The sequence below is a fragment of the Phyllostomus discolor genome, chromosome 10 (assembly GCF_004126475.2).
Source record: "Phyllostomus discolor isolate MPI-MPIP mPhyDis1 chromosome 10, mPhyDis1.pri.v3, whole genome shotgun sequence".
Lineage (NCBI taxonomy): Eukaryota > Metazoa > Chordata > Mammalia > Chiroptera > Phyllostomidae > Phyllostomus > Phyllostomus discolor.
Genome location: NC_040912.2, coordinates 22,745,943 through 22,757,464, shown reverse-complemented (window position 1 = coordinate 22,757,464; position 11,522 = coordinate 22,745,943). Strand labels below are relative to the sequence as shown.

Below are 11,522 nucleotides of genomic sequence, written 5' to 3'. Positions count from 1 at the left end.
GAAGGCCTTCTAAGTAGAATTATGATAAACATTATGATATCAGAAGGGTGAAGGGAGTTGAGAAGTGTTGGCTCATAAGCAGGACATTAAGCCAATATATTAATTAATGGATCATGAAATGATGGGGCATAGCTCATGCAAAGGCTGCTCAACTGGTTCAAGATTTTGGCAGAAAATGAGTCTGGAAATGTTGACAAAATCAAAATTGTAAACATTCATATTTTCCCCCATGTACTTGTTTTGCCTAGGAAGGTGTGTAAGCCCAGAAAAGTGAAATGACCTGCACCAGTTCTACCCATTTTTACTCATTTAAACCTTGAGTGGGTCACTATATCTTTAGGATTCTATAATATCTTAAAAAAATTGGGATGGTTGAAGTAGAATCTAATACCTTTCCTTTACCAATAAGGTTTTTATGAACCCTGTGAACTGAGTTGTATCTCATTTTCCACAGAAAATTCAATAACTGAAGACTTACTATTAGGTTTATTTGCTGCCTTGGTCCCCTGGCATCCTGACGCAGACAGATGTGCTGATAACACAAGGTCTCCACGGCTTCACCACCTCACCGACCTGCTCCTTAACAAATGGGTCCTATTTAATTTTTTCCTGTTGGTGTCCATAGAGAAGGAAAGTGCTATGGTCATTAAAATGTGATTCTCCATGTGATTCTCCATGTGTAAACTGGGATTTTACAGGTGCTTTCTAACAATTTTGATGAAGCAAAGCATTATTTTCTGAATATACCGTAGTGTTTTGGTAAAAAATGTGGGCTCCAGACAGAGTCAGACTGTATTCAAATCTTTATGTACACTATTCTGAAGCTTTAGTCTCTAAACTTCATTATGTCCATCAGATGAGATAATTTCATAGTTTTTCATTAAGTATTAAATGATTGTATGTAGAACAATGCTTAAAATGTATTTTAAAATAAAACAACTATTTGTTAATATTATAGCAAGTTAACTGATATATTATTGTCAAATCTGAATACAATTAGCAAATTTCCTTAATGTCTATTATTTGAATTTGATCTCTACTTTTTTTCAGAAAATAACTATGAATGCAATATAACACATGTGGGAAATGGCCTCTAGGACTATAAGCCTGCTGCCCACTCTATTTGGATTCTCCATCACTAACCTCTTAATATTCTAGGAACTTAGGGAGGAAACTCAGAAACTAAATTTAAAAGTTTGTCTTCAAGCTCAAAATCCACACAGAAAACTTATTCAAACGCTAAATATCAATGCAACATAAAAGAAGAATGCATTGAACGTAAAAAGACACGAGGACAGATTACGTGGACTTTAAAACAGTGTTTCTCCAGTGACGGGAGCCTGGTCAAGGAGAGAATGACCCTCATGCTGCCAATGTGTGAAAAGAGATTTTTAAAAGTCACATGGACTCCTCTTTATACCACCAATGACCATATAAAGGCAAGACAGATTGTAAGTGAAATTTTGAGTCAGATATTGATAGAAAACCAAAAAATGAAAGAGCATTTTGAGCGTTTTTCATAGAAATAAGCTAATTCAATGGATTAATTTGGCCCCCAATGGATTCACTCTTTAGAGCCAAATCCCTCTTCAAAGCTTCATTACCAAAGCCAGGGCAGTGGAAAAATTGAAAACAGAAACTATTTTCAACTGTAGAATGAAAAGAAGCTTCAGTCTTCTTAGTGATTCATAAAGCACCAAAGTACTGGAAAGTGGTAACAATTCAATGTCCTTGTTTTTAAAATGTGGACATTTGGCAGTTATAACCGATGAGAACTAAATAAGCTGATCACTGTGCATAGGAAACACCTGGACATAATATCAATGTTTAGAGTTCATCCTAATTTTTGGAGCAATTTATGAACATCATCTTCAAATTAGGTGACTCTTACCATGTTCAAAACAAACAGAAACCTCTATTGGAAAAATGCCTCTTTTCAAGGTTCATGTGAGCATTTAGAAGAACCTGTGTTGACGTCTAAACTGAAATTTACTTAATGGATTATAAATATCCAATGTCTCTTGGTAGATATTGTTAATTCTTTTTAAAAAGTATTTATTTTAGTAAAGCTTTTAGAGATTGTTTAGCTTGAAAAAAATCTCTCTGTTTGGCTGGTGCCTTTTCAGATCTAAAAAGAAGCCTATGGATTATTAACTTCAAGACTGTCTTACTCTCCATCAACTTTTCCCAGGTCTGAGAAAGCTCTTAACTAAAATGCTCTTTCCAAAATGAGATTCAAAAAGAGCAAATGCAAAACAGTCCGCATAAGACAGGAAAATCACAAATGCAAATACAAACCAGCTACATTGTGGCTGACCATCAATTACAAGTTTAGAATAGCTCTTGGAAAATTCAGGCTTTCTTTTTAATTAACTGATGTATTTAGGGAGGCAAATGAAAGCCGAAATGCAGGATTTCAGAATAAAATCAGTTCTAGATAAATTCACATCTCAGCAGAATTTTTACTCCTGGACCATGCTGCCAACTGCAGCTGTGTGAATGTAACAAATGCAAGGTTGTTTTAAACTGACTCAGTGACAAATTTTAAAGCACTTGGACACTCAGTGAGTATAGTTTCCCCATTGCAAATTAATTTTTAATCTAAGAAATGAGATTCAACCTGTTCATAAAAAGTTTTGTATAATTTTATATTTTTAAGGATTTATGTATCATAGTATGTGTACATTCTGAGGTAGCTGTTACAATATTCAATTTTTAAAAAAAACTGCTTTGTACAAAATATGATTTTCATAGAAAATTCATCTTGATTACAATCGATTTGTTAATTTCTTTCTCTCTTTTTTGGTTATCAAGAGTATCTGTATATTGGTCCATCTTTTATTGCCCTAGTTTACCATGGAAAATTGAGCAAAAGGACCATAGAAAAGGAATTAATGGAGAATGAAGAAATAATATGATTATTGTCTCCCCAAATACTGGTTATTGTGGTAAAGATTTGAAATTTTAAAGAATCCGTATTGCTGTACTAGAATTAGATATACATATTTTGGACATATTCGTATATTCTTTGCAACAGTATAGACATAAGCAGTGAACATCTATCATAATAAAAACAATTACCCTAATGGTCAGCACACATTCTCAGATTTTAGTCTAACATCACACCACTGATAACATGTCACGTAAATATAAACTGGCTAGTTATATGTATGCCAATTATTGTCCATCAGTTATGCAAGCATCTTTAGTTCAACAAGCTCATTCGGAGAAACATAGTCATAACAAAATATTAATTACAACAGAATATTTGGAAAATAAAACACAATGATTAATTGAAATTTTATTTTGACTAGGAACCAGAAGATGTAGTGGTCTACGGTATTTGAAAACTCAGTTATCATTTCCTTTTATGTGCCATCATTCATTTTAGATATAACGCAGTCCCAGAGAGGTAACTTGAAATAACACTAAGCTGTAAACTGTCCAAATCCCATTTTCTTTCCCCTCACCTGAGGGGAAAACATTGAGGAACATAACATTGGCCTGCAGAGTTTGCAACTGAGACAAAGCTTCTTCACCTACACAAAGAATGGGAATAGCTTCCTGCAGGCCATGAGGTAAGGTCCACTCAGTGGGCAGTCACATGTCCTGGACTAGAAGTCCAAAAACCAAAGGCAAAATTGATGTGTAGCTCTGAAAATCAGCATTTTAGAAGAGCTGGACAGAGGATAAACCTTGCTGCGTTTTGGATAGGTGTGATGTTTAGAAGATGAGTGGGAGAGTGATTAAACTGGCCGAGGAATGTCACACAGGTAGCCCTGACGCTGGCTTTCAGGGGCAGGTGAATATACACACGTTCTATGGATGACTCTGAAAGGCATTCCATACCATGAATGATGTTGGCAGTGGGTGGCAAGTCTAGTTCTTTGCCTTTTTTCTATTTTCAATGTTCTTAAAATCTTAATTCTTATGGAAAATTTTAAACTGTTGAAAATATTTCTAAATAGAGTCATTATTTTCTTGCTGGAGTAAACAGTATGAAAGCAGACATACAGTAATAATAATAGTTAACATTTGTTGAGTGCTTAGCATGACCCAACCACTGAGCTAAGCACTTTGAGCACTATACCTTCTTTATGAAGTAGTAATGATTTATTGACATTTTACCTGTGATGTGACTAAAGTTCAACAAGGTTAGGGGAACATTTCTTGGAAATGAAGAGCCTCAGCTGGTTTTAACACATAGGTAATTACGCCCTCTGCTGGTGGTTGGAAGTTTCTGTACCATCTACCTTGCACATAATGCTCGTCAGCATGAACAAGGATGATGCCAGGTGTGAATTAATTATGCACTAGTTTTATCACTGGCTTGATGACCGTCAGAATAGAATTCTACCAAGAAGGCTTTAAAAATATAAAATGTCACTTAGGGGAATGCGGGATTTGTATACAGAATTAGTTCCCAGGAAATGCTTATCACTGGTGGAGAAGAAATTGTCCTTTGTGGGGCTCGGAGTGGGGGAGTGTATTAAAGTATCTTGGAATTATTATCAGGAAAAAAGTATACTGAGCTTGGATACTTGGGGAAATAATAGGAAATAGTGGTCTGGCCCAAGGATGTGGCATTTGCCATTAGGAAAAAAGAAGACAAAAAGAATTAATAGTAGCCTAAGTAAAACCTCTATAATCATAATTTTGGCAAAATTGAGTAAAAGTGAGAGCTGAATCATGTCAATATGGCAGTTTTTCCTAGGATATAATTGGAAGACCAAACCATCATTCAAATCTTTGAATTTGCATACCCACAGTTTCATTAAGGGCATCAGATTCAAAAAGTAGCCTCTCTGATTTTCTTCTTCGGGGGAAAAGCCTGGTGTAAGACTCTACTTATGATCCAGGAGTGAGCAGAGAATCTGATTTTTCAGTATATGTTCCCATCTGCAAGATCAGCTGGAGGAGGTATTTAACACCATCCACAAGGAAGAGCTAAGATTTGTGGTAGGAGACATGACCTTCTCCTTATCAGCTATTCCTCATGTTATTATCATGTCAGCAGAATTTTTTACAGGGATTACAGTGAATGGATTTCTTATCATCATCAGCTGTAATGAGCTGATCAAAAGCAGAAAGCTAACACCAATGCAGCTCCTTTTAATATGTATAGGGGGGTCTAGATTTGGTCTGCAGATTGTGTTAATGGTACAGAGTTTTTTCTCTGTGTTCTTTCCACTCTTTTATTGGGAAAAAATCCATGGTGCAACGCTGATGTTCCTCTGGATGTTTTTTAACTCTGTCAGTCTCTGGTTTGCCACCTGCCTCTCTGTATTTTACTGCTCCAAGTTAATAGGCTTCACCCAGTCCTATTTTCTTTGGCTGAAATTCAGGATACCTAAGTCAATGCCTTGGCTGCTTCTGGGAAGCCTGCTGGCCTCCATGGGCACTGCAGCCCTGTGCATCGAGGTGGATTACTCTGGAAACACAGATGATGGTGTCCTCAGGAATGTCACGCACACTGGGTCTAAACTCAAGTTAAAGCACACGAATGATGTGCTTCTTGTGAACTTGGCACTCATATTTCCTCTAGCCGTATTCGTGGTGTGCACTTTTCTGTTACTCATTTCCCTCTGCAAGCACGCTCGTCGGATGCAAGATGGATCTCGTGGTTTTAGAGGTGTGAGCACGGAAGTCCACATAAATGCCTTAAGAACAGTGCTAACATTCTTTCTCTTCTTTATTTCTTATTTTGGCGCCTTCATGGCAAACCTGACCTTCAACTTTCCTTACAGAGCTCAGCACTTTGTGGTAAAAGACATAATGGCAGCGTATCCCTCTGGCCATTCAGTTGTAATCATCTTGAGTAATTCTAAATTCCAACAACAATTTAGGAGACTCCTCTGCCTCAAAAAGAATTAATGAAAAGGAGGACCAATGTAAACATTTTGTTATTTTATGGCATGGAGTCAATGGGCTTGTGTTTTGCTTTGTTTACTGTAGATGGATTTTGTGTGCTCTCTCTGGTGATCCCTGTCCATCTCCCACCCCCAGGACGTGCTGATGGATAGATTATCTCTTTTTCTAGGGCTTGTGTACTTAAAAATGTTATGATAGTAGTACATTTTTAAATAACTAGTGCTTGTGTTGGAGTGCCAGAATAAAATACTAAGAATAAAATACTAAGGTTTTGTTTGGCTGCCCAGTGTAGTTCTGTTATGTCTTCCCAGGTTATTGAGAATCTTTTGTTTTAGATGAGGAAAATCACATTGTTTTAATCTAGACTTGGAACAATATAATAATTTGGCTATTCAGTTACACGTAGCATTTTTTCAAAGGGAGTCATGAACGTAATTATTGTTAAAATGAAAATCATATGTTGAAAATGTATGTCAAGGCAATGTACTCAGATATACAAGTTAATGTCTTACTTTGCTTTCGATTTGCCACTAGTTTAGGTTGGTAAATGCTGAAGTGCAAGTGGAACTGTGTATATGCTTGTATATGTAATGGGGTAGGTCAGACTAGAGATTACTGGAGAAAAGGGGAGACCCCAGATCCAGGGAAACCAACCCCCCCACCCCCAGCCCCAGCCTAAATCCAGCAAAAAGGCAGGGGGTCCTGGAAGGGTGCCACTAGAGCCGGAGCTTAATAGCACACAGCCTTGAGCTAGTAGCTTGTGACACAGGCCTGTGTCAGTGCCTGTGAGCTATGAGGACTAGACTCACCACCCAGGGTGACTGGAGACTTCTGCCCATGACTGGAAAAAGAAGCGAAGACAAACACGGCCCTAGGTTATAAAGCTGGACACCCCCACTAGCTTCCTGTGCATGTGGTGTTTTGGGAAGACCGTTTTTAGAGCAAAGTCGCAGAGAAGTGACTCCATTGAAGCTGCTCCACTGGCCCAGCGCTTTCTTGCTTTACAGCTTGATGCAGGCTCCCTCCTGACTGTTAGCTCGTGGAGCTCAGGCTTGGGACTTTCGGTCACAGGTGCGCTTGGACACGCTGGATCTCTGGCCCTTGCTCCCCACACGGATGGGCAGATGCCAGGCTCATCGGGGGATTAGGCCCACACTGGTGGAAGCCCATTCCTGGGGACAATGTCCCATGCTGAGACATGTGCCTCCCTGGGCTCCAGCCTCTGGGGTACTCTGATCCAGTGCAGTGCGGCACACGGGTCCTGGACCAGTACATGGGGACTGAGAACAGCGCAGCCCAGATCCTGAAAGAGAGAGCTGCTTGCTGCAAGAAGATGGTGACTCTGAAACCCACGAGTGCACGTCCCAGAGAAGATGGAGGTCTGTTTGCATCGCTGCCTTAAGGACAGATAAGGACACGGGGGACTTCAGTGTGTGGTGTTTTTTGGCTTGTAGCTTTTGGGGGAGCAAGGTAAGTTCTGGGTCTTGTGGGAGAGGAGGGCTCAGAGCAGGAGTGCTCTCAGCCCCCTGGAATTAGAACCCTGTTAATAAAAACCTGTTTCCCTCAACACAAACTTTTGGGTCATGTGAATTAAGGATGACAGGCAGCTGAACCCCAAGCTGCACGGTTACACCTACACACATAATTCAGTGTCTCCCTTTTTTACAAGATGAAGAAATGTTTTTCAACCCTGTGCAGTGATGAACTCATGCTCAAAGAGACTTGAGGGAGGTTGCTGATGATGAAGTCTCAGCTGGAACACCTTCAACTGGTGTCTTAACCCTTTAACTGGTGTCTGAATTCCCTCCAGCTGAGAATGTCTCTACAGTATGGCAGCAGCAAATGACTTAAAGATCTAAGGGAGGGAATTTTGAAATCTGTTGCTAAATTTGAATGTATTCTTCTCTTTAAGGACCTTGAATAGTCTTGCTTTGGGGAAGGAAAAATGTTTACAATGTCTTAGATCTCAGGATATCTGTTTGAATCTGTGACATCTCACTGTCTCTTAAGAAGACAACAGATGTGAAGTTATTTTAATTGTAAATAAATTGTAATTAAAGTAGATAAGTTGCCAGGATGAAAAAAACAAATGAGGTGTGTTCATGTGTGTATGTACATGTATGTGTGATTTTTTTTTTACTTTACAAAATATTTTCAGACACAATTGTTTACTTCATCCTCAGAATACTCTGTAAAGTAGGCAGTGGAATTATCTCAGTTTTCACTTGAAAAAATCTGGTTTGCATGAGGTCACTCACCTACACCTAGTGGTATAATGAGAACTCAAACCTAACTCTTCTGTCTCTAGTACCGGTATCCTCTCTGCTCAGTTTTCTTTTTTATTATCTTTATAGTAACTTTGGACTCCTAAAGCCATTGCAAGAAATGACATTTCTCCCATGACCTGTGACATCCTGTAACATTTTTCCTGTATGTCCCTGGAAGTCAATTGAGAAATACTTCACAAATCTTTGAACTATTTATTATTTGGTCAAATTATTTATTTTCTATTTTATTTCATGTAATATTTCACTTACTAACAATCTGAAGAGATTTAAACATAGGTGCCCCAACTTACATTTTAGTGTCACTTGACTCATGTACTAGAGAAACTGCTATGCCAGACTCACTTGTTATAGATCCGGGGCAGGGGGTGGTGGGCTGGGGGTGGTGCGGGCAGGACAAAACTCTCTGCTGGGAAAAACTGGTATTTACTCTTTTCCATCCTGAGACCTGGGTAGTTGTGCAAGTGGAACTTACTTCTTTGATTACAGAACAAACTTATGAGCTTTTGCATCACTCTGGGAGAACCCCACAACTTCTGGGGTCCCAGGTCCAAGCTGGGGTCCTTTCCATGCTAGTTTCTGAATCACACAGGTAGTCATGGAAGACATTTCATACTGAGGTCTGATATCATTGGGCCGCTTACATCCTCTAATATAGTAATTTATTTTTAAATTTAAAAATAATTTTAATAGTTATTGAGAAAAATGAATCTTACCTTCTAAATCTAAATTATGAGATTATACATAGTTGATACAGAAAATTTAGAAAATATAAAAATACAGGAAGTGAACCTAATATAATCACTGGTGAAATTTTCATATGCATTCTTTCAGGATCTGAAATACTGTGTCTGTATATGTCAGTATGTGCGTGGGGGGCTGTGATGTATTATGTATGGGGATCACACTGTATGTATATACCTTACCCTGCCTTTTCATTTAAATTACATGAGAGAAATTTTGCATTTTTAATGGCTTTGTAATATTTCTTTTTATAGATGTAAGTTGGTTCTTAATTATTTCTGTTATTAACTTCTGTATCTCCATTAATAAAAAAAAACTGTAGAGTTAAAAAGTGTTTGTTTTATTGAAGAAAAAAAGAAGTGTACCTAAAGAAAAAAGTAAACCCCCCTAAATAAAATAGAAGTCTCAAATAAAGAAAAAAAGAATCTTTTATTATTATTACTATTTGTACATGACTAACCAAATTCCTCAGAATTAGTCCTAATTCCTTGAAAGATGTGGGCATGGGGGTTCTTAGAATGGTCCTGTCGGCATGGGGACCTTTCGTGATGGGGCTGTGGAGTAGCAGGCAATCTACAATTTCGTCAGTCTGCAGGAAGAAACACCAATGTCTTAAGGAACTGCAGTAATCAGATAATCAATTTTCTATTCCACAGTTGCTTTACTTTTCATGTATAGCATCTCACTGATCTTCAAAACCCTGGTAGAGGATATCGTTATCTATATTAAAGATGAGAAATCTAAACTTGGGAAGACAAAATAATGATTTACTTATCTAGGCCTGAATCTTACCTTCTAAATCTAAATTCTTAATTTTTTTCTAAATATAATGGTGCATCAAAATCACCTGGGAAATGTTTTTAAATTTCAGATTCCCAGGCTTATCCTAGACACAATGTGTACAGGCTCTGGGGATGGAACTCCACAGGCATTCTGATACAGCAAGTTTATGGACCAGAGTTTGTGGTCTACCACATTTTACCATGTTAATGCCACTAAAAGGAGCCTAAAAATATATTCATGTCAATATAAAGCCTTTGTCAGGAAAAACTTCTAAAAGCATTTAAGAGATTAAAGTTATAAATTATCCTTTTATTTATACTCTTTTTTTTTGTTGAAAGGAACTCATTCACATTTTGGTCGCCTCCTATAACAGGAGACACATGAAATGAATAAGAAAAAACCCTGTCATGGAAATCCAAACATAGAAGCTGAGACCAGCTGAGTCAGAGGCAACTCGTTAGAGCTGAACAGGCATCGTCTTTAGAACCTTCTCTGGAGCTCATCCGATGCGGTGAGTCAGGCTCCCTCTGCACATCTGCTTCCCTCCCCTCACTACAGACGTGTGTTCTTTGCCTTCCATGTTTATCTTTTCTCTATATTTCTCTCCTTAGTGCTTCTGCTTATACATAATTGCTACTTCATTATATATGCAATGCGCTTCGGGCCTTGACTTGAACTCACGACTTCTCTCTAGCTATCCATTATGCTTTAATTCGTATTTGTATCTGTGATTTGCTATACTTGTCTCAATGCAAGTTATCCTAGAGTAAATCTGATTACGCTTTGCTGTTATTACCAGGCCATCTACGAGGATCAATGCTAAGACTAGGTACTATTATCCTCCGCTCAGGGTCCAAGACTGAACCAACCAAACTGAATCTGGAAGGTGATGCCGCTGGTCTTGCCAGGACTGTCCCTGCCCTTTCAGCTGGGCTGTGAGCAGGGGTGTTTCTAAGATGCTTATCTTGGGTGGCAGGGTGATTCTTATGGATCTGTATTCTTCTGTAATGCCTTGTTTACTCAGGACTCAGATGAGGCAAAGGATACCCGCAGATTCCACGAAGATTTTCACGTCATTAAAAGTTTAAAATCCATGAACAGGAGTTTGACTCATATTCCCTTTATTTTCTAGGTAATATTTTTATCAAATAAGACTTGTAATTAATGAAGGTAAGGTCTTTTACTGTATAAGACCATATATATATACTGTATTTCAAAAATAAGTAACTACTGAGAGTTAACTATCTGGTCACACTGAGAGGTGCACATGTTTATATGTTTACTGTTATTGGGCGCCTCCCTATTATGGTCTACTGCAGGTGTTCCAACACCTGGTTTCACAAAAGTATAATAAAATGGACATTTTTTCTTTAAATTATCTTAAAATCATTCAGAGATTTTGTTTTTGCTTTTCAAATATATAAAGTTTTCTTTGGAATTTCTGTAGCTCTACCAGTACTCCCGAGTTTCTCACACACAGTGTGTTAAAGCTTCTGTAAAAAAAAAAAAAAACAATTACATAAAGAAAAAGCAATGATTTGTTACCGGATAAAACAACCTTGTCCCCTCAACAAGTTTCCAGAAGGCGCCACCTCATTTCCCGCTGCCTGCTCTCTCATTGTCCTGAAATGTAACTCATGTGGTTTTATGAGCCTGAACGCATATAAATAACTGTTATTTTATTCTCTTCTCATTTATCTCGAGCTTCAAATCGTCCCTATTTATGTTTGCTATTTTCACCTTGGCAATTGTTCCCCTTCATTAAGGAAATAAAGTGGGAGGTGAACTGCTTAGCTACATCACAGCATCTGTGGATATTCCTCCTTCTGCCTAAGCAAA

At 38.1% G+C, this 11,522-nt stretch overlaps 1 protein-coding gene across 1 annotated transcript; it reads left to right on the top strand.

Annotated features, from left to right (window-relative positions):
- The first annotated feature begins 4,968 nt into the window (after window positions 1–4,968).
- Window positions 4,969–5,874, top strand: LOC114507234 (taste receptor type 2 member 7-like). Its single transcript, XM_028525134.1, has one exon. The coding sequence runs from the start codon at window positions 4,969–4,971 to the stop codon at window positions 5,872–5,874; it is 906 nt and encodes a 301-aa protein (XP_028380935.1).
- Window positions 5,875–11,522: the final 5,648 nt, after the last annotated feature.

Excerpts from the sequence above, each read along its gene's own strand:
- LOC114507234 (XM_028525134.1), top strand. The coding sequence starts at position 4,969 with ATGACCTTCTCCTTATCAGCTATTCCTCATGTTATTATCATGTCAGCA.